The sequence below is a fragment of the Microtus oregoni genome, unplaced genomic scaffold (genome assembly GCF_018167655.1).
Source record: "Microtus oregoni isolate MIOR12 unplaced genomic scaffold, Mior012 000036F_ref0000092, whole genome shotgun sequence".
Classification (NCBI taxonomy): domain Eukaryota; kingdom Metazoa; phylum Chordata; class Mammalia; order Rodentia; family Cricetidae; genus Microtus; species Microtus oregoni.
The window spans coordinates 155,186-182,575 of NW_024543095.1; the positions used below are offsets into that span (position 1 = coordinate 155,186).

Below are 27,390 nucleotides of genomic sequence, written 5' to 3' on the forward strand. Positions count from 1 at the left end.
CAGTGCGAAGGCTCACACCTGGGGACTGATGAATGCCAGACAAGCGCCCCATTATCTGGGCTGTACCCGTTTTTGCAGTGGTCACTTTCACCACGAACCTTTAGTGGACACTTAACAGGGGAAAGTGACATTGTTTATCCCAAGTCTCAATTCTAATTCTGTTGCTCCTTGTTTCCAAACTTACACCGTCTCTGTATTCCTGCCCAATAAATCCAAATCATTAGCGGCCTCCAGAGGCCCTTCCTGAGCTAGCCCAGCCTACGCTTCCTGAGCTAGACCAGTCTACGCTTCCTGAGCTAGACCAGTCTACGCTTCCTGAGCTAGACCAGACTACGCTTCCTGCCCTGCCTCCTCTCTTGTTGGCAGTCTCAGCTTCCTTAAATTGCTGGTCCTTGGCCAGAGCTTCACTTTGTTCATGCTACTCATTACATCTGAAGTAATTTACCATTTGATGGCATTCCTTCTTCAAAGTTTAATCTTGACCATTTAAGCATAAAATTGTCTTGGGCTTTTCTAAATTATTATTACACTCAGAACATATTTTTCTTATGGGACATTTCCAATTTCTCAGCGTCCAATTAGAACCTAGGGTAGGATCTGTGCTTTGCTCTTTGTCTGTCTGTCGTCTTCCAGCCAAGTGTCTTTGACAGTGAAGTGCTGGAAAACATTAATTGAATGAGTAGCTATAAAGGCTAAAATTCATCAGATTAATTGATTTTTTTTTCAGTCGCAGACCTGAAAGATAAGGAACAAGGAGGCCATTTCTTTTGGAACGGTTGATGCATTACATTTGTATCATGAGTCTCAGAAAAACACATTAGGTGAGAAGGAGATATGGCCTGGTAGTACAGTGTTTCCTTGTCTTGAGTGAAGCCCTGAGTCCTGTCCCCGGCATGGTATAAACTAGATGGGGTGGTGTACGCCTGAAATCCTAGCACTCAGGAGGTAGAGACTGGAGGATCAGAAATGCCATAGAGTGAATCTGAGGTCCATCTGGGCCACGTGAGGCCCTGGAGACTATTATTCTTACAGTTCAGGTATCCGAGCAATTTGTCTCATTTTGTTTAGTTTTCAGAGAAAACCTGTGACGTAGATATAGAACAAAGGCACACAAAGACTGATGGACCTGGAGACGCTCTGTACTCTGGAGACCAGCGCTGTGTTTACAGTACCCCTTTGCCTCTGCAGGATGGAGCTGCGAAGGTGACTTGTATGGCCTGGTCCCAGAACAACGCTAAATTTGCTGTCTGCACAGTGGACCGAGTGGTATTGCTGTACGATGAGCATGGGGAGCGGAGAGACAAGTTCTCCACCAAGCCAGCTGACATGAAGGTAAAGAGGACTCGCATGTGCTCCAACACGTTATCCGAGAAAGCTGTGTGATCTGCCTTCTAGCCGTAGACATGGGCAATGGTCTACTCTATTTCTCGCTATAAACTTTCTGATCTTTTGGGAAATGTGTGTGTTTTCTTTTCTCCTTCATTTCTACTCATTATCTTTGTTCTTACTCCTAGTATGGCAGGAAGAGCTACATGGTAAAGGGCATGGCTTTCTCTCCTGATTCCACAAAAATTGCCATTGGACAGACTGACAACATCATCTATGTCTACAAGATTGGAGAAGATTGGTGAGGACAGGATGGGGGTTAGGCGGGTTGTGGCCACTAAAGAAGAGTTGGGCATGGGAAATACCTCGCTGGGATAACGATGACATCAGGCATGGAAGGCAGGGACTCTCCAGAGCCTGATTCTATTGTGTCCACCTCTGCCTGCCCCACCTGTCCTGCAGTCCCATCCCTGGAGGGATGAGTGTAAGCCAGCAGAAGGTCCCGAGAGCCAGTGATATGCTGTGTCATTGGCATAGCTCCAGGGCTCCTTGGGGACCCACTCACTTCTCCATCAGACCTCCCACATAGGGCCATGTCAGGCAGTTCATTGGGAAGTGATTTTTAAGGTTGCTTCCTTGCCTTTTGTCTGACAGGGGTGACAAGAAGGTCATCTGTAACAAGTTCATCCAGACGGTAAAGTTCAGAGATGAGCCGCACCTGCTTCCTTCCTTGTAAATGTAATAGGAGTTGCCTTTTTCAATGTCTGACCCCGACTTGACCTGCTAAAGGACGGTGTTGTCACCTGCTTGAGAGCCTTGTTGTGTTTCCTGCCTGCCTTTCCCCGTGGAGAGGACTAGAATGACGTTGTGTGGTGGGTGGCGGTTGTTCTGAGTGTGCCAGTCCACACAGGCGGGTCACCCTTTCACCCCTTCTCATACAGAGTGCAGTCACCTGTCTACAGTGGCCTGCAGAGTACATTATTGTCTTCGGACTGGCTGAAGGCAAGGTAACGGAGGAGAGGGAGACACAGGTTAGGTATTAGGGGGGGATAGTGTCCTGGGGTGCCGGGCAACATGGTTCATCTTTCCCTTGGAGCTCAAGTGCGTACTTGAGAAAAATGCATGAGGACTAATTTTGTCATTTGGCATTTTTACTTCTGTTTCTCCGTGCCTGGCTGACACTGTAAGTAGCCTAGCCAGACTTGTTTGGTTTTCAGGTTCGCTTAGCAAACACTAAAACTAACAAGTCGTCTACCATCTATGGGACGGACTCGTATGTGGTGGCGCTGACAACCAAGTGAGTAACAGACGTAGACTGGGACTGTCAGGACAAAGCTGCATTTGATGGAAAGGGGACTGTCACGGGGCGGAAGTCCCTCCCTCTGTGCCCACCTCTCTGCCTCTGCCCTTCAGTTGCTCTGGGAAAGGCATCCTCTCAGGTCACGCAGACGGCACCATCGTCAGGTATTTCTTCGATGATGAAGGCTCCGGAGAGTCACAGGTATGAAGGGTGCACACTCACTCTGGGGTGGGGTGGACATTCCAGGAGCCCTCCCGGGGAAGCTGCAGGTTTAAGCACCATGACTGGAAAAGGGTGATCTTGGAGAGAAGCGTTCAGTGCCATCACAGAGTTTGGCGTTCAGGAGGCTAGAACTCACTATTTATAGGGAGGAGTGGGCGGAAGGGACCTTGAAAGAAGGGAAATAAAGATTCTAAGGGGGACAAAAAGTGAAAATTATTTCCATTTATGTAAATACATACATATACACAAATGTATGTATATGTATATATATACATACATGTTTATGTAATGTATATACATCCAAATGCATAGGAGACATAAGTTAACAGCCCATCAAGATACCTCAGCAGGTAAAGGTGCCCAGTGCCAAACCTGACAGGACCCTTGCCATGCAAGGACAGAAGTGACTTCCGCAAGTCATCCTCTGCCCTTTGACCATGTGTGCACATATGCAAATGTGTGCACAAAACCACACACAAATAAATAAGATGTTAAAGAACTATTTTCTTGGAAAAAGAAAAGATAGACATACAGGGAAACTTTGCTGTTTTTCTCTGTCTAATTTAGTACTGTGGAATCGTTTACATTGTGAGTTACCCACATAATTCAATTTAGCCCTTCTTGAAGCCATGTACTCTCTTAGACCTAGACAGTGTTGGTTACTGTGTGTCATCTCTCTTTGGGTGGCTTTACTAGTACGTACCAGAGGTCTCAACACACCACTGTGAGTACACGGCCCATGTACACATGGCATGCGTGTGCTCATGATACAGAGACAGGCTGTGAAACCTTCAGAATTCGGGCATTTTGATGTGGGAAATGCTGGCAGGAAGGCTCACTTTCTCTCCTGGGTGGGATGGTCAGGAGTGTGTGGATCAGCTGCTAGCCTAGCATTCTCAATGAACAATGGAAATATTCTGTCTCAGGGGAAGTTGGTTAACCACCCATGCCCACCGTATGCCTTGGCTTGGGCAACCAACAGCATCGTGGCAGCAGGCTGTGATCGGAGGATTGTGGCCTATGGAAAGGAAGGCCATGTGCTACAGACTTTCGACTACAGCCGTGACCCTCAGGAGCGTGAATTCACCACAGCTGCAGCAAGTCCTGGAGGCCAGTCTGTCGTGCTAGGAAGCTACGACAGGTAGGTCCCCCGGCCAGTTGCATCTTCTACCTTTCTCTGTGAGCTCTGCCCTAGCCAAGTTCTGAACCGCAGTGGGAACCTGGACAGAAGCAATGTCTGTTGAAAGGGATTCTCAGATTGTCGTCTGCTTCAGGATGCGCTATGCTGTCTCAGCCTGGACTCCACAGCAGAGGCCATCGCGTTCCCCATGTTCCCCTGCCTCATCCCCACTATGCCATTGTGTTCTAGTTTGAGAGGAAGACTAAGTAGCCTTCCTCATCGCCAGTGCCTGCACTGGCATGGTCTGTAATGTAGCCGCCATTTGGTGAATGAATAAAGAAACAGCCAAGCAGCTAGGGTCAGGTCTCTTTGTCTGTCTGTCTTTATGTCCTTCCAATCTCCCGTGTCTCCTTAGGTTCCGTCCTTCTTTGACTCCTACACTCTGTTTCTTCCTCTTCCATCTCCTGGCCGTCCGTTTGTCTCACTTGTCCTGCTGTCCTGGTGTCTCTACTTCTGGCTTTTGTGTTGTTGTTGGTTTTTGAGACAGGGTCTCATTCTGTGGCCCCAGCTAGCCTGTAACTCACTGGGTAGACCAGGCTGGCCTCCAACTTACAGTGATCCTCCTGCCTCTGCCTCTCACCTGTTGGCATTACAGGCGTGTACCACCACACCTGGCATCCATCTTCTACCTGCTCCTTTCACCCCTACTCCCTCAACTCCCCGCACCTTTTCCCCTCCCATTGGGCTGCCTCGCTGGTCTGCCCTTTTGCGTTTGCTTCCCTCTCTGGTAGAGTGAGATGCTTCCCTATCAGTACTGGTCTATTTTCACTCTTTACCTTTCTAGACTCCGGGTGTTCAACTGGAGTCCTCGAAGAAGCATCTGGGAAGAGGCCAAGCCCAAGGAGATTGCCAACTTATACACCATCACAGCCTTGGCCTGGAAGCGGGACGGCTCCCGGCTTTGTGCGGTGTGTTGTTAGGAGCCCCTTTCTGTACTGGCGATTGTCTCCAAACTACAGTAAAATAGAAACTACTCCCTAGGCAAGGGAGTCGCTCTACTCTGACACAAGAGAACTCCAGCTGCCTTGTGACTTCAACCTAAAAAAATCTACTGTTAAAGGCAGGAAAGGGAAACTCACACTTTCCAGGAGGCCCTGGGGGACACGCTTGTCCAGGACAGCCTGATTTCCCCTCATTGTCCAACCCACATGTGATCCCTGTAAGTCCTGGGATTGCCACTTTTTTTTTTCTGATATGTTCAGAACCTGCCCACCCTTTTGCTGGCCACTTCTGTCTAGATTGTGACACTGAGGTCTGAGGTCTTGGGGTATATCCAGATACCGTCCTTGGCCAGCGCGCCGTGCATCGTCTTCCATGCTGTCCCCCTCTCTCTCAGGGCACCCTCTGTGGTGGGGTGGAACAGTTTGACTGCTGCCTCCGAAGGAGTATTTACAAGAACAAGTTTGAGCTGACGTATGTGGGACCCAGCCAGGTGAGCAGCTGATGGCCTAGCATGCTGAGACCTCTCATGGCTTATCTGTCCTTGTAACATTTCCCCCACCTGCTGGCCACAGCCACAGTGTCAAATTTAACCTTCCTCCCTCTGGCAGAGCTATCGTAGGGAGCTGAATGTGTCAGGGCAACTTCTGGCAACCCTCCTGCTACGTAGTTGTTCTAACCCATCGCAAGCAAAGGTTTCACACCTGGCTAAAGAGATACAGGGATTGGTGCCTGTATCTCCCCAGTGTGAAGCTGTTCTCAGCGCCGCCCACTAGAGTTGTGGACGTGTATGATCACAGGCAAACTGTAGTGCGCAGGACTCTGTTGTCCCAGAGACAGGCGTCTCACTCTCCCACTTCCCTTCCCTCGCTCTTATTACCAGTTTGTTCCTGGATCTTTCCAGTCTCTCCAGAAACGCTATCCTTTCTCTACTATGTTAGATCTGTTAAGGGCTGAGAGTACAAAGGTAATTTATCTGTAAGACATCGCACCAGGGCCAGAGATACGGCTCTTACTATTCTTACAGAGAACACAAGTTCAGTTCCCAGCGCCATGTTAGTGTCTCACAATCACTGGGTCTTCAGCCTTGGGGATCAACACCCTCTTCCGACATCCGGCACCTGCACTCACCTTTGTGCACACCCACACATGTAATTCAAATTCTTTGTAAAAAAGACATTGTGCTCTGGTATGTGGCCAGTGAGCTTGAGGCCAGCCTGGTCTATATAGCAAATTCCAGGCCAACCAGGGCTACATGTCACAAAAAAGAAAACAAGTAGAAGATGAAGAAAAAGAAAGAAAATCCTGGCTGGGAGGAGGTGGTAACTTGTTTTTTGTTTTTTGTTTATGTTTTTTTTTCTTTCTTCTTTTCTCAATAAAAAAAAAATTTAAAATAAAAAAAAAAGATTCAAGGAAAAAAAAATCTTAGCATTTAGGAGGATGGCCAGTTGGAGGTCATCTTAGGCACATGATGATATAATAACAATAATAGGTTCATAATTATATAACAGTAACGATGATATAGTATTCTGTCTTCATTGGTAAAGAGCTTTGTACTAAGAAGTGCGGGAACAAAGTAAATGATTAGTGTTACCGAGTAGAGCTCTCAGAATCGAATGGCCATGGACAGCCCAGGCCATGGGGAAGTATTTCCTAGGTAGCAAACCCCTGTGTGGATGCAAGTGTTGTCCTTATTAAAAGCATCCCAGGCCAAGGGAGAAACAAGGTATCCTGGAGTTGCGTGAGGGACCAGAGCACCTTCACTCTTCTCCTGCTCTGGGAAAGCCTGATGGGTTGGACTGGTCCCTTCCCAGGTGATAGTGAAGAACCTGTCTTCAGGGACCAGGGTGGTGCTCAAGTCCCACTATGGCTATGAGGTAGAAGAGGTGAAGATCCTGGGGAAGGAACGGTACTTGGTGGCTCACACATCGGACACGCTGCTGCTTGGAGACTTGAACACCAATCGCCTCAGTGAGGTAGGAACCGGGAGAGGAAGGGTGGGTAATGGGATGTCTTGGCTTGCTAATTCTGAAGATGTGGGCCCCAAGAAGTAAGATTCCCCATAGGATACCATTCTGATATTATTTCCTGGAATATAAACTTCCACAGTCAGACTGGTTTCTCTTGGAAATATGAGGATCAGGGCAAGAGTCTGATACAGCGCACCTTTTGTGTAATGTCAAAGCCTCCCTGAACGCCATCTCTCTTCCTTGCCACATTATCTAAGATGTTTTCTCCTCACTTTGCAGATAGCCTGGCAGGGATCTGGTGGCAATGAGAAATATTTCTTTGAAAACGATAATGTGAGTAGCCACGATTCCCTGCCCCTTTTCAGTAAGCGGGACTTCTAGTCAGTGGGGTGAGTAGCGAGGGATGGAGAGACTGCAGGAAAAGGGTGGGGATGAAACAGGAAAAGACAGGGAGAGGTCACCCTGAACTACATTGCCCTTTCCCCCACTTCTCTCCACACCGCCTCCATTCTTCCCCAGGTGTGCATGATCTTCAATGCTGGAGAGCTTACCCTGGTGGAATATGGGAGTAATGACTCCTTGGGTTCTGTACGCACTGAATTCATGAACCCTCACCTCATCAGGTAACTGAACCCTGGAAATCCAGAAGGATTCCTTTGGGACTTCTAAAGTGTGTGTCTCCAGATCAGGCTAAAAATGTCCCATGTGCTATTTCAGAACCCTCAAGAAGACCCTAGCTAAGCCCATTTTACCTTACCTTGTTTCATGTTTCAGCGTCCGTATCAACGAGAGGTGCCAGCGAGGAATGGAAGATAATAAGAAACTGGCTTATCTTGTTGATATTAAGACTATTGCTATTGGTAAGATGCTCTTATAACTTTAATACTGACACCGATACCTGGATTGCACTGTGTATCATGAGCATATTCAGTGATGAACCTGTTTATTGACAGTATTTCTCTGTGTAGCCTTAGCTGTTCCTGACTGTCCTTGAACTCTCTCAGTAAACTAGGCTGGCCTCAAACTCACAGAGATCCACCTGCCTCTGCCTCCTGCGTGTTGGGATTAAAAGTGTGTGCCACCACACTCAGCAAGACCCAGTTTTTTAAGCATCTTAGAAAAATCGTGCAATATTGGTCATTTGTGGTCCCCATTGATACCTCTGGACTGATAAAATGTTCCTAAATCCCAACATGATTATAAAGCCAGCATTCTAGAGACCAAATGCAGCCCTCTACATGGTGGGGTTCGCTCTTCTTACCCTGTCTTCTTTGCAGTGGATCTGATTGGCGGCTACAACATTGGTACTATCAGTCACGAGAGCCGTGTGGATTGGCTGGAACTTAATGAGACTGGGCACAAGCTTCTCTTCAGGGATCGGAAACTTCGTGTGAGAGGGGTTACTAGGGTTTTAGGCCTGGGCTGGTCCACAAGCTGTTACCTGGAACTGTGGGGGCAATGCAGGACATAAGTTCTTGGTTCCATATGCCATTAGCATAGCAAAGTGGACGAAGGATAGTCTATACGCTGTCAGAACCTGACCTAGGGACCATTCCAGTGAGAGCCTCCCTGCAGACTGTCAGCTCACTTAGTTTGTTTGTAGCCCTACCTGCTAATCTGGCCCAGGGTTACTCTCCTGTCTGACCTTCACCTGACTATACCTTGAATTAGATTGTGGTTGTTTGGTCATCTCATACTTGACCAGTCAGGATATACCAACTTAGCACAAACTCCAAGGGCTGGCAACTCAACACATAACTGACTGGTGGATCATTTCACTGTGGGGGAAAGGGACAGAACCAAATGTCATCAGTGCACGCCTCCTAATTGTGCTGTCTCCCTCTCCAGTTGCATCTATATGATATTGAAAGCTGCTCCAAGACAATGATCCTCAACTTCTGCTCCTACGTGCAGTGGGTTCCCGGGAGCGATGTGCTGGTAGCCCAGAACCGAAACAGCTTGTGTGTGTGGTACAACATTGAGGCACCCGAGAGAGTCACCATGTCCTCTATCAGGGTACGTTGGTGCCAGGAGGCCCAGGTGTGTCGCTCTAACTCATTAGCGCTCCAAGGAGAAGTATGTGGAGACCGTGTGGTGTTCTCAACCCACCACCCACAATCGCTATGATAAAACTGGCAAGCCAAACTTTCACCCCCTCCCCATACTGGCATGGCCTCCAGAATTATCCTTGCTTGCGTTTCCTGACCTTGTATTGCCTTCCTAGAGATGAGGCCACATTCCAGTGGCCCTGGGACTATATAAAGTCACCATATGGCATTCTTTGCAATCTAGAAGACAGACCCCAGTAGGAGGGATGGTTCCACGCCATCATCCTTGTCCTTGTTCTTGGCCATTCAAAATCCCTCCTTTTGGGCTGGAGAGATGGCTCAGAGGTTAAGAGCATTGCCTGTTCTTCCAAAGGTCCTGAGTTCAATTCCCAGCAACCACATGGTGGCTCACAACCATCTGTAATGAGGTCTGGTGCCCTCTTCTGGCCTGCCGGCATACACACAGACAGAATATTGTATACATAATAAATAAATAAATAAATATTAAAAAAAAAATCCCTCCTTTTTCAAATTACACATAAAACACTCTTTACTGTCCCATCGCAACACCACACACACACACACACACACACACACCATACAACAATACACCACACACCACACATCCCACACACACATCACACACACACACACATACACACACACCACACACTTACCACACACTCATATGCAAGCCCTTGAAGGCTCTCAAGTTAGCCACCATGTAACTTTCTCCCCACAAATAATATAGGACCTTGCAAGGCTTTGGCTTTGGTTACCTCTTTTTTCTTTGTTGAACAATATTTTCATTCTAACCTTTAAATTTTTAAATTACATTTATTTATTTTGTGTATGTGTGTATGCATCTATGGAGGCCAGAGGACAACTTGTGGGAGTCTGCTCTTCCCACCATGAGGGTCCTGGGAATGAATGCAGGCCAACAGGCGTCTCTACCTATCGAACCTTCTCTCTGGTTCTTAGTGCTAATCTTCATTGTTGCTGCTGCTGCTGTGCTGGAATCAAACCCAGGCTTTAAGCACACTGCACAAGTATTTACCACTGCGCTTCCAGGAGTAGTAAAGGGTTCCTTTAGTTTTGATGGGTTTTTGTTTTAGTATTTTGTTTTGTTTTTCTTTCTTTTTTGTGTGTGGAGTTTTTTGTTGTTGTTGTTTTGGTTTGGTTTGGTTTGGTTTTGGTTTTTGAGGAATTTTTTTTTTTTAAATTATTCATTTATTTATTTAATTTTTAAAGAAAGAAAACAAACTATCTTTTTTTCATTTTACATGCCAATCCCAGTTCCCACTCCCTCCCATTCCCCTGCCTTTACCTCCTAAGTACTTGAGTGCTGGGATTACAGACCTGGGCCGCCACGCCTTGCTATAAGATTTTTTTTTTAACTCCCAAAATGGGCATCATTCATATTCAATGTCTCATTCTTTCTTTCCTCTCCTTCCTCCATGAATGACCTGGAACTGGAACTTGTAACTCAGGCTGGCCTCCCTGAGTGCTGGTATCACAAACACGGGTCACCACACATGATTAACCCGATAGATAACTTGTGTGTTGTGCATATGTGTGCAGTGCCTGCTGAGGCCAGAAGAGGGCATCAGATCCCTCAGAGCTGGAGTTACTGGCCACTTGCTGTGAGCGCCCACTTGTGTTGGGAACCAAGCTTGGGCCCTCTGCCTTAGCAGTGTTCTTAAAGTCTACTCTTGCCCCCTTTGGTTGCTCCTAAAACCTACTTTTTTTTTTTTTTTTTTGGATGTTTTGGCACTTGACTATAATTTTTTTTTTTTTTTTTAGTTTTTCGAGACAGGGTTTCTCTATGACTTTGGAGCCTGTCCTGGCACTAGCTCTTGTAGATCAGGCTGGACTCGAACTCACAGAGATCCGCCTGCCTCTGCCTCCCAAGTGCTGGGATTAAAGGGGTGCGCCACCACCACCCGGCTTTGACTATAATTTTTGTACATAGGAGTTTTCCTCATGAAGGGATCTTGCCATATTGCACAGACTGGCCTCAGATTTCGGGGCCCAGGCTGTCCTCCTGCCCTGCCTCTTAAGAGATAGGGACTGTAGTCACGGGCCACCCATCGGGTTAGAGGGTTTGGGGGTTGTTTTTGCAGTGGATGGCTAGCGACTGAACCTGTACATTAGAAGTAAATTCTCTGGTACTGAGCTGTACTCCAGCCTTTTTACATGAATTTAAATGATATCCCATGCAGCATATGTTGGGTTTCATGTAGTTCTGAACACACACATCGTGCTCAGTCTTGGGAACTTCTCGGCCACTCTCTCTCAGAACGCTGTTACCATTCTCCCAGGAATTCTGACTCAGCATATGCTACGTTTCTTGTTCCGTCTTGTTTGCCTTTTCAGCTTCTTCTGTGTCTCCTTCTTCTGCTCCATGAACATTCCAGATAGTATCTTCAGATCTCTCCTTCAGCTCCTTGGCTCACTCTTTTCCTTGTCTGCTGCTTATGCCACACCTGGAGTTTTGCTTCAGAGTTAAATTTGGGCCAGGAACTTCTCCATGTTCAATGTCTCAGGCTTCACTTCCATAAAATTTTATTTGATTCTTTTTCCAGTATGCCCAGCCACTCCAGTCTTTCCTTAGTTAATTTTCCATGTCATTTTTATATCTTCAAATATGTAATATTTAATTTTATTACAATGCATTATCTATAACTGACATTTTTAATATCTAAAATGCTTAAAGACCTAAAATTATTGTTTATAATTACAGTTTATTCTTTCGTACTAGTTTGTTTTTTTTAAAAGGGGGATGGGTAGCATAGAGGTGGGGAATATTCTTAGTGATTTTGTCACATGAACTCAGCGGTGCAGAAAAAGAAAAAGTATGTTCTGGGTTCAGGTTCAAGTTGTAATTTAACTAGAGGACCCCCAAGAATATCTCAGTCTGGGGCCTGGGGAAATGGTTCCATGGATAAGGGTGCTTGCTGCTAAGCCTGATGACCTGAGTTCAGTCTTCAGAGCCCACATGGATGGACACACACATGCTAAATAAATAAACGTGAAAAAGTAATTATATAGATATATATTACAGGGTTTCTCTGTGCAGCCCTGGCTGTCCTGGAACTCACGTTGTAGACCAGGATAGCCTCAGACTCACAGAGATCCACCTGCCTCTGCCTCCCGAGTGCTGGGGTTAAAGGTGTGTACTACCACTGCCTGACAAAATAATATACTTTAAAAAGAATATCAGTCTAAGAGTTGAGAAGATAACTCATTTGGTAAAGTGCTTGCTGTTCAAGTAGAGGGGCCTGAGTTTGAGCCCCAGAACATACAGCAAGAAAGTGAAGCCTGTTAGTGCACACTTAAATCCCAGAGCTGGAGAGGCAGAGACAGGCAGACCCCTAGGGCTCAACCCAGCTTCCTTGGTAAATTCCAGGGCCAAGCTGAGATCCTGGTTGAAGAAAGAAAGGGTGGAAGCAGCTGAGGAGTGACACCCGAGCGTGTCTCCTGGCCTGCTCATGTGGACAAGTGCAGTCACACACGCACCCACAGTCTGTGCGTGCACACACACCCCTAAGTCTGTTTCCTACTGAAGAACTGGATGCCACTCTTTGTATACTGTGCAGGGTGACGTTGTAGGTCTGGAGCGAGGTGGAGGGAAGACAGAGGTGATGGTGACCGAAGGGGTGACGACTGTGGCCTACACCCTGGACGAGGGCCTGATTGAGTTTGGAACAGCCATCGATGATGGCAACTACACCCGGTGAGAGCTGCTAACAGCCAGTGTGGTGCTGAGCCAGTGTGGGCCTAGCAGATACCTGCAGTGACCCATTAAACTGTCACAGCTCAATGGGGCCCTTGAGTCATGGGAGGGGCCTAGACAAAGGGCGGTGTTTCTGGCCTTTCTTCCCCCCTCCTGCTGCCCCAGCAGCACCAGGGTTCCCCTCTACTCCTCCAGATCCTGCTTCACTCCTGTGCTTTCTTCCCTTCCTCTCCAGGGCAACAGCCTTCTTGGAGACCCTGGAGATGACCCCAGAAACAGAGGCAATGTGGAAAACCTTGAGCAAACTGGCCCTGGAGGCAAGGCAGCTCCACACTGCTGAGAGGTAAGAGCTGTGGAACTGAATGCTGGCCACTAGGAAGCCTGTGGGCTGCTTCTGTCCTGTGTGTGAGCACTGCTTCCCACACACCCCAACAACATGAGCCCTTCCTGGTGCACTTACTCCAAACACCCTCCTACTCTAGATCAATATATCTTTTTAAAAATAGTTTTAAATTCTGTGAATAAGAATGTCGATGTGTGGGTTTGTGCATGTGAGTGCCAGTGCCTGCCAAGGTCAGAAGAGAGTTTTGAACCTCCTGGAGCTGGGTTCCAGGCGGTTGTGAGCCGCCTTGGTAAAGGTGCTGGAACCAGACTCCAGTCTCTACAAGAGCAGTACACACTCCTGACTGCAGAGCTGTCCCTCTAGCTCTGAATATGTCCTAATGTTTTAGCTTCTCCTTTGCAAGGTTCTCCTTTAAGTGGTTGTTTCTTGTTTGTATTATTACTGTTTATATATTTAAAGTTTTTACATTTTTAAGATTTAATTACTTTGAACTGTGTGTGTTTTAGTCACTTTTCGATTACTGTGGCAAAACACCGTGACCAAGGCAGCCTATAAAAGCCGCACAAAATGACCTTACAGTTCCATGATAGGGGCAGTGTGAGCACAGTGGCCTGGACAGCTGAGAGCTCACATCATGGAACCAGCAAACAGACAGCACTGGAGATGGCAGAAAACTTTTGAAACAGCAAAGCCTCACCTGCAGTGACAAACCTCCTCCAACAAGGCCATACTTCCCAATCCTTCCCAAACAGTTCCACCTCCTGGGGACCAAGTCTTCAGACATCTGAGCCAGTGGGAGGCAGTCCCATCTACACTGCCACAATGTGTCTATGTGAGGGTCCATGTGTGGGTATGTCCACATGAATGATGGTCCCTGCAGAGGCCAGAGGTGTAGGATCCCCTGGAGCGAGAGCTTCAGGCGGTTATGAGCCTTCATATGTAGATACTGGGAATTGAACTCAGGTCCTCTGCAAGAGCAGTACACACTCTTAACCACTAAGCCATCTCTGCAGCCTGCCCAAGTCTTTTTAACATACCTCTGTGTCTTTCCTGGGTGTGGCACAGAGGTAATGAACACATTTGGGACCTCAAATTCCTTGAGTTCAAACATAGGTTCAACTTTTCATCTTGTATAAACTTAGAAAGGTCATTTACCCTTTCCAACCCTGGGATTTGGTTTTCTTCATATAAAATGGGGGCACTGATGACAGTATTTACCACATAGTATTATAAAGGAGAGTGGCGATGGTAATGGTGGTGAAGAACAAGAAAGAATCTGCAAAAGGCTTAGATGTAAGGGCTTAGTAATATCAGCTGTTTCTGGGAAGCAACTTGAGCTTTTTCATATATACCCCTCCTCCCTTGACCCCATATAAGCTGTCCACAAGTTCTCAGGACTCTACCTTGTCTGCCTGTGTGTCTGTCTGTCTATCCACCTACCTACCTACCTACCTACCTCTCTGTCTGTCTGTCTGTCTGTCTGTCTACTTTTTACCTTTTAAGGTGTATTTATTTTATTTTTACGTGTATGACTGTTTTGCTTACATAGGTACCCATGTATGGCTGGCACCCATGGAGGTCCGAAGAGGGTATCAGATCCCCTGAACCTGGAGTTACAGGTGGTTGTGAGCCACCTTGTAGGTGCTGGGAACCAAACTCAGGTCCTCTACAAGAGCAACAAATGCTCTTAACTGCTAAACCATCCTTCCAGCCCCAATTTTGTTTTTGTCTTGTTTTTTTTTTTTTTCAGATTTTGTTTTTAAGTAAAGTCTTGTGTAGCCCAGGCTGGCCTCAAATTTCATATATAGCCAAGGGTGACCTTGGAGTTCTGATCCTCCTGCCTCTTCCTCTTAGTGCTGAGATTGCAGGCTTGCACTGCCTCGCCAATTTATTCAGTGGTGGAGATCAACCCAGAGCTTAGCAAACACTAGAGTGCTCTACCAGCTAGGCTACATCCCAGCCCAGGCCTTAGTCTTCACACGTATTCCCAGTCTGATATCTGCCTGGCCATACGACCACCAGTGCAGACCGCCAGCGTCTCCCACCTCAGTCGTACAAAAGCCTCTTCCCTAGCCTTACTGATGTTAGCCATGGCCTTCAAAATCTGCCCATCACACAGTGGAGACACACAGTGTAGACCAGGTTGACCTCAAACTCAGTGATCTGCTCAGATTCCCCAGTGCTTAGGTTAAAAACCTGTGCCACGACATTTGACCTATTTTTTTTTTTTAACTAGGGGGCTAGAGAGATGGCTCATCAGTTAAGAGCACTGCTTGCTCTCCCAGAGGTCCAGGATTCAATTCCCAGGACCCACCTAGAAACTTACAGTCTTCTGTAACTCCAGTCCATGGGATCCAATGCCCTCTTCTAGCCTTGGGGAACACCAGGTATGCATGTGGTGTACAGACCACATGGAACATAGACATATATGCAGACAAAATACCCATACACATAAAATAAATATTTTTTAAAACCGTCAATATAGTACCGGCAAGATGTCTCAGTGGTTAAAAGGTCTTGCTGCAGAAGTCTACTACTGATGAGCGTTCAGTCCCCAGGACCCACAGTAGATGGACAGAATCAACTCCACAGGCACAGCATAACACAGGCATGCCTGCATCCACACACACGTAATACATACACACAAATAATAACTAAAATAATTTTTAAGACCATTTTAATTCTAGAGGGCTGGGGCTTGCCTAGCACGCATGACGCCCAGCTTTGATCCCCAGCACCACATATGCCAGACATTATAGCACATGCCTATTATTTTAGCATTTGGGAGGTGGAGGCAGGAGGATCAGAAACTCCTTGACTATATAACGAGTTCAAGACCAGCATGAGCTACATGAGACCCTGTACATAAAACAACAACCACAAACCCACTGTGTTATATAACTGGTTTTGCCTAGAATTTTCCAGTTGTTTAAGTCTTATATTCGATATAAACCTAGAATGCTTGCTGTGGCTCTGGTGCAAGTATTTGCCTCTGCTTCTTTCTTATGCCAGTCATCTACTTGCCCAGCACTTCTAGCCTCATTGTACCCCTTGGCTCTGAGCGGCCCTCCTCATCCTTGCTGGGCGTGTTGCACAGCCGTCCGCTCTGCCATGTCTTGCCATGACTGACTCCCTTAACTTTTTTTCTGTTGGCATAGATTAAGCATATACACGAATGGGTTTCTTTATGATGTGTAATTCATTTTTACCATATTCACCCCATTGCCCTCTCCTGTCCCCTCTCACTGCCTCTGATCCCCTTCTTCCCAGCTAGCCAGCCCCCCTGCTACCTTTGGCTTTTAATGATTCCATGAGTTTCTTTTAGAGTTGCTTACAGGAGTCTGGGGGGGTGAGGGGTTGCTTACAGGGGTGTGAGAGAGGGGTTGCTTAAGGGGTGTGGGTGAGGGGTTGCTTACAGGAGCATGGGGGGGTGAGGGGTTGCTTACAGGGGTGTGAGAGAGGGGTTGCTTAAGGGGTGTGGGTGAGGGGTTGCTTACAGGAGCCTGGGGGGGTGAGGGGTTGCTTACAGGGGTGTGAGAGAGGGGTTGCTTAAGGGGTGTGGGTGAGGGGTTGCTTACAGGAGCATGGGGGGGTGAGGGGTTGCTTACAGGGGTGTGAGAGAGGGGTTGCTTAAGGGGTGTGGGTGAGGGGTTGCTTACAGGAGCATGGGGGGTGAAGGTTGCTTACAGGAGTGTGGGCACTTTACCAGTGGGCACACCACTAAAGAGTCTTTCCCTCCCCCACCAACCATTAACTGCCCTTAGATCCTGAGGGAGGGCTAGGGCCTCATGAGTGTTTCCATCCTCATAACAGGCTATGGTCCCCACATGGCAGAGCCATGTCATACCTGGAAGACAACATCCTCCCTTTCTTCCAACTCTTACATTCTTCCCATCCCTCTTCCATGATGTCCCCTGAACTTTGATACAGATGTGCCATTTACTGCTGAGCATTCAACAGTCCCCACCCTCATTACTCTGACCAGTTATGTCCCTACAGTTACATCTGCCACTACACACTGAAGCGCCTCTGATCGAGGGGCATAGATGTAGTTATTTGGAGGGCAATCTGGTGAGTACATCATGTACATCTATAAAAAGTAACCGCGGTTGCTTCCCAGCTAGGGCCTGTGACTTCCCGGTCACAGACTCAGGACCAGTTTTACAGCACCAGATGTGAATTCCCTCTTACAGGGCAAGCCTGGAATCCAATGAGGAAACCCTTGGTTCCCCCCTTAACAGACTTGTCACTTTAGCAGTGAGCATATTTTTGCCTGGCCAGTGACTAGCTGCTTCTTGTAGCCCGATCCCAGCCAATGTCAGTGTCTCGGCCACTGTGACAGCTGCTCATTTTAATTTTCTTTCTCTCCTTATCTTTGCTCGTGTACTATTATCTGTCTCCACAGGAACAGAAAATCCCCGAGAGCAAGGCTTTTACCTTCCTGTGCCTCTTTGGGCTTTCTGTGAGGGTCAGCAGTGTCGGCACACACTAGATGCCTCTAGTGTTGAACCAGTGACTGAATGACAGCCCTGTACTAATGTAACGCTGGTGTTGTTGCCTCTGTGCTGCAGGTGCTTTTCTGCTCTGGGTCATGTGGCAAAAGCTCGATTCCTGCATGAGACCAATGAGATTGCAGATCAGGTGTCCAGGGAATATGCAAGTATCATCCTCTCGCTTCATTCAGCCTCCCAAGCTGGAGTTTCTGTTCGTTTTCTTCCCTGATTCCTACTTTCCCAGCCTCTCTAGCTTCCACCCTACCCACCTTGGAATTGCCTGTGAAACCTCAGGCTGCTAAGTCCCTTAAAGATCTTTAGCTTCTCAAGTCTGTTAGCCCCCGTGTCCTCCTGCCTTCCTGTGTCCACCTGCGCTGAATGACCAAACCTCCTTTTCCCTGTAGGGTGGAGAAGGAACTGACTTCTATCAGGTCCGAGCACGATTGGCCATGCTGGAAAAGAACTACAAACTGGCAGAGATGATCTTCTTGGAACAGGTAAAGGGGAGACGAGGAGCAGGATGGAAGAGGGGATTTGGAAGGGGGAAAAGGATGAAAGACCAAGACTTCCAAAAGTTGGGAGAGAACTTTTAGGTTTAGAGAGTTCATCCCACGCCTTCTTTAGCTTTTTCAGTTTCTCCTCTTTTTTTTTTTTTTTTTGAGACAGGGTTTCTCTGTGTAGCTTTGGAGCCTGTCTGGAACTCGCTCTATAGACAAGGCTGACCTCAAACTCATAGAGGTCCACCCGCTTCTGACTCTCAAGTGCTGAGATTAAAGGCGTGTGCCACCACTGCCCAGCCTCCTCTGTTAGTCTCTATCTAGGCAAGCATCCTTCTTTGGTCTTTAATTTCTTCTTCCTTTCAAAAAGTATCTTAGCTCCTCCCTACTCCAGAACATGTCTTTGCAACCTTTTATTTCATTTATTTATTTGTTTGTTTATTGGTCTTTGCAATTTTTATGCACAGGGTAGATCCAAGTCTTTGTGGCACCCAAAACATATAGTCTGAGGAGCCTTCATTAAGATAAATTGCTCCAAGTACCTGTGCAAAAAAGGAGCCCCGAATCTTAAGTTTCTTTTAGTCTATAATAAATTCATCACTGAGTCAGGTGCATTGCTCAGTGGTTGATCTTGGGCTTGATATGTGCAAAGCACTCACTTCAGTTTCCGATGCACATGCCGGCATCTCAGACAGTCTGAGAGGACTTACTGATGGTCTGCCTCCCCGGGGTCAACCCTTAGAATGCTGTGGAGGAGGCCATGGACATGTACCAGGAGCTGCACCGCTGGGATGAGTGTATCGCTGTAGCTGAGGCCAAGGTATTGTTCTGTCTTCGCTGCATGAGTGTTCACGACTTGGCATCACCAATTTTAGCAATCTTTCTAAGGAAGCCATAGGATCTGGAATGGGGCTGGGGCTGGCTGATAAGGTGAGGGATTAACATATTGGTGCCATGGGAGGAGCCACACTGTCCCAGAAGAGGAGCAGGAGAGACATGGAATCCCTAACTCCCTCTGTGATGTCCAGGGACACCCAGCCCTGGAGAAGCTGCGCAGGGATTACTATCAATGGTTAATGGACACACAACAAGAGGAGCGAGCAGGTGAACTGCAGGAGAGTCAAGGGGATGGGCTGGCAGCCATCAGCCTCTACCTCAAGGCCGGGCTCCCTGCCAAAGCTGCACGGCTGGTGCTGACCCGCGAGGAGCTGCTGGCCAACACGGAGCTGGTAGAACATATCACCATGGCCCTCATCAAGGGGGAGCTCTACGAAAGGGTATGTGGGCTGCCTCTCCCCGGTCCTTATCTCCACCCAAGGAGACCTGGGGGTCCATAACTCTCCCTTTCCGCCAGCATTCCTTCTTTGGGGAGCTGATTCCTGACTCTTGTGTTCAGAGTGTCATTGTATTCATGTGTTGGCAGGCCGGTGATCTCTTTGAGAAGATTCGAAACCCACAGCGGGCCCTTGAGTGCTACTGTAAAGGCAATGCATTCATGAAAGGTACTAGCTGCTCATCAGCTGTCTTTACCACTGTACACCCAGTATCCCAGCATCTCCTTGGGGACATCGCTTCAGGCTGACTGGCTTTGTTTCCTCTGCATTCCTCCACTTCTCACCCATCCGTCCATACTTCATCTCCCTGTCCTGTTTTCCTCGGTCCCATCCCTGGGATTCTGAGCCAAGTGCCTCTTCTGTCCCTGGTAGCGGTTGAGCTGGCACGACTGGCTTTCCCAGTGGAGGTTGTGAGGCTGGAGGAGGCCTGGGGGGACTACCTGGTGCAGCAGAAGCAGCTGGATGCGGCCATCAACCACTACATTGAAGCCAGGTATGGCGGCACAGGGCACAGGGATCTGGGCATGACGTGAGAAACTGTGAGAGAAGGAGGACGGCACCGCCTAAAGGAAGAGATCTTGAAATGTAGGTTAGAATGTGCTTGGGGTCTCTTTATTCCTTTCATCCCCCTCTCTCATACATATTTAATGTATTTCCTGACTATGCCAGGTGCTCCATTAAAGCAATTGAGGCTGCTCTGGGTGCCCGCCAGTGGAAGAAGGCAATTTATATATTAGATCTCCAGGACCGAAACACTGCGTCTAAATACTATCCTCGTGTGGCCCAGCACTATGCGTCTCTGCAGGAGTATGAGGTGAGGAGGAGTCCCGTTTCTGCAGCTCTAAAGCAGTGCAGTGCAGGGTGGTAAGGACGTCCCCTAGAACAAGATATGGGGCAGCTCACCAAACTTTCCTGTTGGAGTGCAGCCATCACGTCCCTACCGTCATCCCAGCATGGCACAGATGTGATCTCTAGCTCTTTCCTGTGCCAGCTCCAGTGATTCTCTATGAATAACTCTAGCATAGCTAGTGTAGATCGCCCTGTTGCAGAAATGTGAGGCCCTTTAAGTTCCGCCTGAATAGGCGGCTCAGCAGTTGAGAACACTTGTGTGCAACTGGGAGCACCATTGCTCTCGCACATGCCTGTAGCCCCAGAGCTGTGGGGGTGAAGACAAGAGGATCCCTAGTGGGGCTTGCTGGCCACCAGCCTAGCTAAAAAGTATATGCTCCAGCTTCAGAGACCAATCTGCCTCAAAGAAACAAGGCAGAGGGCAATAGAATTAACACTCTGTGCTCTTGTTCCTGTGTTTGTGTGTGCCTAACACATGTGCATACACCACACATATGTGCACCACACACACACCCTGCTTTTATCTAGAGACACATTTTCTTGTACTCATCTTTTCTGCAGTATCACTACAAAGTGTTGTGCCAGGCTCTCTACCACCCCTGTTGATATCTTTGCAATTTTAGATTGCTGAGGAGCTCTACACCAAAGGAGACCGGACCAAAGATGCTATAGACATGTACACCCAGGCTGGCCGCTGGGAGCAAGCCCATAAGGTAATGAATGAGCAGTGTCCATGAGGAAAGAACTCTGTGTTAGTGGCCACCATGCTGCCTCACTCCTTGGTCTCCAATACTTCTCCTTTACTAGTTCCCTGAAAGCTAAGAACGTACTAAAATACAGCCCTGACAGTGTGGATCCTGTCCCTTAGCCCGCATTTCAGCTAGTGGACCTGGGAACCAGGCATTCTGAACTACCATTCCAAAGCCCCTGGTCCCTTGACAGCGCTCTCATCTTCCCCTACATTGCAGACCTCAGTAGAGTAAGCAGAGGCGTGGTAATGCAGCGTGTGCTACATATCAGTCTCTCAGGCCTCAGCAGAACGGAGCTCTTCATGGGCTCCTGGTGGACACGACACTGCCTGAACTGAGAGTGGCAATAACAAATGCCAGTGATTGTTGGGCGGACTCAGAGTTCAAGAGCAGCTAAGTTTCCATGTGGCCTGGCACCTGAACCTCTGGGTTCCATGTTCATAGCTGGCAATGAAATGTATGCGGCCAGAGGATGTGTCCGTGCTGTACATCACCCAGGCCCAGGAAATGGAGAAGCAGGGCAAGTACCGAGAGGCTGAAAGGTGAGTGTAGGGAAGGGCTGGGTCTGAGGACTTGAGGCCTCCCTCCTCCCTGAAGCAGTAGCAGCGGGGATCTAGCTGTAGGAGGCTCCAGGTGCATCCCCTGTCTTTAGGCTGTATGTGACAGTGGAGGAGCCTGATCTTGCCATCACCATGTTCAAAAAGCACAAGTTGTATGACGATATGATCCGCCTGGTAGGGAAGCACCACCCAGATCTACTCAGTGACACACACCTTCACCTGGGCAAGGTGAGCCTTTCTACCCCTGCCCATGCCTCCCAGCCAGTATCCATCTCCCTTCCATCATGATGCACTACCCACAGGAGCTGGACCAGCCAGTATCCATCACCCCTTCCATCATGATGCACTACCCCACAGGAGCTGGACCAGCCAGTATCCATCACCCCTTCCATCATGATGCACTACCCCACAGGAGCTGGACCAGCCAGTATCCATCACCCCTTCCATCATGATGCACTACCCCACAGGAGCTGGACCAGCCAGTATCCATCACCCCTTCCATCATGATGCACTACCCCACAGGAGCTGGAGGCAGAAGGCCGACTCCAGGAGGCTGAGTATCACTACCTTGAGGCCCAGGAATGGAAGGCAACTGTGAACATGTACCGGTCCAGTGGGCTCTGGGAGGAGGCCTACCGGGTGAGGAGTTCGTGCATCCCTCTTTCCTGTTCTTACATGACGAATTTTAACTAATGTCACAAAGACCTGAGTATTTCTGTCTGAAGTACAGCCTTACCCGTCTATATAGCATTTACTTATAATTTTAAGGGCTTAGGCTTTCCTGAAGTCCACCCTCTGTCCCTAAACACTGTGACCCTACATTAGAGACCTGGAAGCTGGCCCTCTTCAGTGCTCATCACAGCTGGGGCAGGAGGCCAGAGACGACAAGGGGCAACTCTGCAGTGGGCAATGCTCTAGCAACTTTGCTTCACAGGTGGCCAAAGCCCATGGAGGAGCCAACGCCCACAAACACGTGGCCTATCTGTGGGCGAAGAGTCTGGGAGGAGAGGCTGCAGTTAGACTGCTTAACAAGCTGGGGCTTCTAGAGGCTGCCATTGACCACGCTGCTGACAACTGGTGGGTCTCGGGTGCAGTCTCCTCTCCTTCGGCTCCTTCCCACTCAGAGCAGCCCACACATAAGGAAAACTGACATGCAACTGAAAAGTAATTCCAAAAGCTGAAGCAGAAGTAAAAACATGTGACTAGGCATAGTGGTGCCAGTGTATAATCCTGCCACTTGCAGGTGGAGGCAGAAGGATCAGAGGTTCAAGGCCAGCTTTAGCTACATAGTAAGTCTGAGGCCATCCTAGACTATATGATACCATGCTTCAACAAAATAAACTAAAGAGTGAGACATTGGCCAGGCATTATAATAATGCATAGTTTTGGGGGGGTTTGTTGGTGGTGTTTTTGTTTTTTTGTTTTGTTTTTGTTTTTTTGAGACAGGGTTTCTCTATGTAACAGTCCTAGCTGTCCTGGAACTCACTTTGTAGGCCAGGCTGGCCTTGAACTCAGAGATCCACCTGCCTCTGCCTCCTGAGTGCTGGGACTAAAGGCGTGCGCCACCACTGTCTGGCACAAGTAGATCTCTGTTAGTTCAAGGCTGGCATGGTCTACACAGTGAGTGAGTCTCAGGCCAGGCAACCAAGGTTACATAGTGAAATCCTGTATCAAGAGAGAGAGAGAATGAGAGAAAGAGAACATAGCAGAGAGAGATCTTTGGAAGGGAGGTGTTTTATCAGTGGTTCTAGAGAGACAGGTGGGGCAGGAACAGCACGAAAAGTTAGAACCATATTAATCAGTAACATTTCTGGGTCATCAAAGTATACTTTTGTTAAATGAAAAAATGTATATTTTTCTCTTTTATCTTAGACAGTTTCATAAATATATACAATGCATTGTGGTCATACTGCCGCCCCCCCCCCCCTGCAATTACCCTGTCTTATCCTCTCATTTCTGCTGGCCCCCAGCTAATCTCCCTCCTACTGTGATGTCTTTTGTCTGCTTGTGAGCCACTGTTTGTAATTAGACTTGCCTGTGTGAACGTGGGAGGGGGTTAACTACTGCAGCACACACAGTTGATCCATGCAAGTGTCTGTATTTCTTAACAAATGTCACGAAGCCTGGGAGCAGAGTCACAGGCTCGGACTCCATAGTAGTCAGGAGAAGGGGTGGAGCTGCCCTTCCTTCCCCAGTGGTTGTCTTTTCTCTATTTCCTCTTGCTTCTGTAAGTATTACATACAAACTCTACACCTTCCATTTCAGCTCCTTTGAATTTGCCTTTGAACTCTCTCGGCTAGCCCTCAAGCACAAAACCCCAGAAATTCATCTCAGATATGCCATGTACTTGGAGGATGAGGTATGAATGTAATTTAGTTCCCCCTATACCCCTAACCTCTGTGACCAGTTCAGTCCTGTCTTCTAATTGACTGTGATGCCAGGCTCCTTCTCATCATATGTGACTATCTTTCTGTCTAGGGCAAATTTGAAGAGGCTGAAGCAGAATTCATCAGAGCTGGTAAACCCAAAGAGGCAGTCCTCATGTGAGTGTCCCCACATCGTTTCTGTTCACTTATGGGTTTGGAAATGAAGGCATAGCACATGTGTAGCATCAGAGGGTAACTTGCAGGAGTTGGCTTTCTCCTTCTACCATGTGGGTTCCAGGATTTGAACTCAGGTCATGGGTTTTGTGGCAAGTACCTTTACCCACTACGCCATCTCCCCAGCCCCCCGCTGTTTGGTCCTGCTCTGGAATAGAATAAAGATACTGTCCCAGTATCTTTCATGGTCATCTTTACTTTCAAAGCTCGCACAAATGAAACTAATAGCCCCTCAGTTGTACAGCTGTCTGTCTTCCACTTACTGAGGCTTCAGTCCTGTACTCAACGTCTTCCGTGTCCCCCATTTTGGGCAGGTTTGTCCACAACCAGGATTGGGAGGCAGCTCAGCGTGTGGCTGAGGCCCATGATCCTGACAGTGTTGCTGAGGTACTAGTAGGTCAGGCCCGTGGGGCCTTGGAGGAGAAGGACTTTCAGAAGGCAGAAGGGTTGCTGCTTCGGGCCCAGAGACCAGGCCTGGCTCTCAATTATTATAAGGTGAGTCATTATATTTGGGCCACAAAAGGAGGATGAGATAGTGAGAGGTCACAGATCTACACTGATTCCTGGTGCTGAAGAGGGCAGGAAAGAGAAAGGATAGGCAAGAAAAGGGAAGAGAAAGGCTAAGAAGTCAAGAACCCGGCCAGAGGAAGCTCTTCTGATACCTGCAAATCTGAGCAGGAGGCTGGGCTCTGGAGCGACGCTCTGCGGATCTGCAAGGACTACGTGCCTGGCCAGCTAGAGGCCCTGCAGGAAGAGTATGAGCGAGAAGCCACCAAGAAGGGGGGAAGGTGAGAAGTCATGCGTCCTGGCAGTGTTGTCAGGACCAGGTGGGCTGAACCACACTGCCCCTGCCCAATCGTGAGCATTAAATATTTTCATCCCCCAGAGGTGTGGAGGGACTTGTAGAGCAAGCACGACAGTGGGAACAGGCTGGAGAGTATAGCCGTGCGGTGGACTGCTACCTCAAAGTTCGAGACTCAGGGAGCAGTGGCCTGACGGAGAAGTGCTGGATGAAGGTGAGGCTCCGGACTGTTCTGGCTCTGGTTCCCACAGGTCCATTCCCAGTAAGCTTCCTGCACAAACGTTCATCTTGTTCCTCCTGTGCCTTTATTTCAAGTAACAGATCTCTCCTGGGTACCTGCTATGTGTACTAGAGCCCCACAGCCGAAGACTAGAAGGGATGTAAGACAACACCCCAGCCAGAAGTTAGGAGACTTAATTACTACCAGATCTGAGCAAAGACTGAGGTGTATGAAGTGGAGTTCAAGACACATGAGCTTTGTGTGGGCTGGCGTAGTCCAGAAGGTTCTCTGAGGAAGGAAGGACTTGAATGGGAGCGGAAAGGACAACTCCAGACCCTGGGGCATAGTTGAGGCCAGTACGAAAGCATGGCTGCTCCTCCAGCACCCCCACCTGATAGCTCCCCTTCAGCAGACTGAGCCAGCCCAGTACTCTTCACCAAGCTGAAGACAAACTATTGGTTAGAGAAACAAAACTGATACATGTGTGCATATGTCTGAGATAAGAAACTGACTCACGCAGTTATCAGAGTGGGCAAGTCCAAAGGTCTGCATGGAGCCTGGCGAGCAGGCAGGCCAGGAGAGAAAGTGCTGTAGTTCCTGTCTGAAGGCTGGCAGGCTGGAGACCCAAGAAGAGTCAGCATTTCAGTTCCAGAGAGCGAGCAGGAAAAAGCCAGTGTCCCAGTTCAGACAACATTTGGGCAGGAAGAGTTTTCCTTTACTCGGGTAAAATAAGCCTTTTGTTCAATTCAAGCTTTCAGCTGATTGGATGAAACCCATCTATATTAGGAAGGCCAATCTGCTTTACAATTTAAATGTTAACCTCATCCAAGTGCATCCTACAAAAACACCCAAAGTTCTGTTTGAACGATGCCTACATACTGTGTAGTCATCACGCAAAACTAACTGATAAGCCAACCCTGTTATCTTTGCAATTAGACATGCATGCATAGTTTAAATGGGTTCAGGGTGGGATTGGGAGTCCTGAGGGACTAAGGGGGTTCCTGGCTCTCTAAATAATACTGTTATGTTGATGCCCGTGCCAGATGTCCTTAAGTTCTGGGGTCACTGAATAGGCCCTATAAGGTGGAACAGGAAGTAAAGGGGTTGATGTTTGGCTGTGAGGTTTGAGCAGACTTTAATCAAGCACTTAAGCAGCCTAAACCTTTTACACCGTTCACTAAAGTCTGTGCAGAGCTGTCCTTCAGGTTGGTCACAGGGTGCCTCTTCTCTAGGGGAGAATGCATGCTTTAAGCCTTGCTTACAGGGTTTGTCAGAGCAAGAAAGGAAAGGGAAAGGACAGGGGAATTGGTCTAGATAATAGCCAAATCATGTCAAATGGAAATTAAAATCAGTGAGGATGTCAGCATCTCAGAGGAAACAGTTAAATAGCCGTCAAATCATCCACACCAGCACTATCTGCTGGAAACGCTATGCACGCTACAATATTATTGGAGTTTTTTCATACCTGTTCTTGAATAAGGTTAACAAAAAGAGAATTAAAAAGAATTGCAATACCCCTAATTGAACATTTAAATGTTGACTGGAGAGATGGCTCAGTGGCTTAGAGCAGTTGCCCTTCTTCCAGAGGACTCAGGTTATGTCCCCATCACCCACATGGCAGCTCACAACCATCTGAAACTCTAGTTCCAGAGAATCCAATGCCCTCTTCTAGTCTCCATGGCACCAGACACAGGGGAAAAATGCATGCAAAATGCCCATGCACATAAAAATGAGCAAAATTGGGGCTGGAGAGATGGCTCAGAGGTTAAGAGCACTGGCTACTCCTCCAGAAGTCCTGAGTTCAATTCCTAGCAACCATATGATGGTTCACAACCATCTGTAATGCGCTCTGGTGCCCTCTTCTGGCCTGCAAGCATATATGCAGTATAGAAACACTGTACACATAATAAATCTTTTAAAAGAATGAGCAAAATTTTAAAATATTGGCATTTTAATATAATATCCATTGAACTTGATATTATTGGTATTTGCCATTCTTTTTTTGTTCTGTTTTCAAACTCCAGTGAGCATGGATAATCTGAGACTCACAAATAGTTACCAGGTTCCCTACAATTCTCATTTCGGTTTTCTCTATACTATGCTATCAAGATTCCATCTGTGACAAAATTCAGTGAGCTCATACGACCGATGAAGTGTGCAGAGTTGCAGCGAGCCAAGAGGAACTTGATAGATTCTCTGGGGTCACACAGAAGACCTGTGGG

The 27,390-nt window shown here is 47.9% G+C and overlaps 1 protein-coding gene across 1 annotated transcript in view; it reads left to right on the plus strand.

Moving 5' to 3' along the window:
• LOC121433067 (intraflagellar transport protein 172 homolog) overlaps positions 1-27,390 on the plus strand; it is a 35,199-nt gene that overhangs the window by 3,617 nt on the left and 4,192 nt on the right. The window contains exons 2-35 of the mRNA XM_041631305.1: positions 1,189-1,332; positions 1,515-1,627; positions 1,981-2,020; positions 2,268-2,333; positions 2,544-2,623; positions 2,740-2,827; positions 3,775-3,989; positions 4,813-4,936; positions 5,365-5,460; positions 6,782-6,943; positions 7,217-7,270; positions 7,457-7,560; positions 7,712-7,797; positions 8,215-8,327; positions 8,786-8,953; positions 12,585-12,721; positions 12,957-13,064; positions 17,636-17,720; positions 17,962-18,054; positions 18,797-18,874; positions 19,083-19,331; positions 19,478-19,556; positions 19,761-19,881; positions 20,058-20,202; positions 20,861-20,950; positions 21,431-21,528; positions 21,639-21,774; positions 22,069-22,185; positions 22,481-22,623; positions 23,812-23,905; positions 24,025-24,089; positions 24,461-24,641; positions 24,825-24,934; positions 25,033-25,162. Coding sequence (XP_041487239.1) covers positions 1,189-1,332; positions 1,515-1,627; positions 1,981-2,020; positions 2,268-2,333; positions 2,544-2,623; positions 2,740-2,827; positions 3,775-3,989; positions 4,813-4,936; positions 5,365-5,460; positions 6,782-6,943; positions 7,217-7,270; positions 7,457-7,560; positions 7,712-7,797; positions 8,215-8,327; positions 8,786-8,953; positions 12,585-12,721; positions 12,957-13,064; positions 17,636-17,720; positions 17,962-18,054; positions 18,797-18,874; positions 19,083-19,331; positions 19,478-19,556; positions 19,761-19,881; positions 20,058-20,202; positions 20,861-20,950; positions 21,431-21,528; positions 21,639-21,774; positions 22,069-22,185; positions 22,481-22,623; positions 23,812-23,905; positions 24,025-24,089; positions 24,461-24,641; positions 24,825-24,934; positions 25,033-25,162 — 3,912 coding nt within the window. The remainder of the gene's footprint in view (positions 1-1,188; positions 1,333-1,514; positions 1,628-1,980; positions 2,021-2,267; positions 2,334-2,543; positions 2,624-2,739; positions 2,828-3,774; positions 3,990-4,812; positions 4,937-5,364; positions 5,461-6,781; positions 6,944-7,216; positions 7,271-7,456; positions 7,561-7,711; positions 7,798-8,214; positions 8,328-8,785; positions 8,954-12,584; positions 12,722-12,956; positions 13,065-17,635; positions 17,721-17,961; positions 18,055-18,796; positions 18,875-19,082; positions 19,332-19,477; positions 19,557-19,760; positions 19,882-20,057; positions 20,203-20,860; positions 20,951-21,430; positions 21,529-21,638; positions 21,775-22,068; positions 22,186-22,480; positions 22,624-23,811; positions 23,906-24,024; positions 24,090-24,460; positions 24,642-24,824; positions 24,935-25,032; positions 25,163-27,390) is intronic.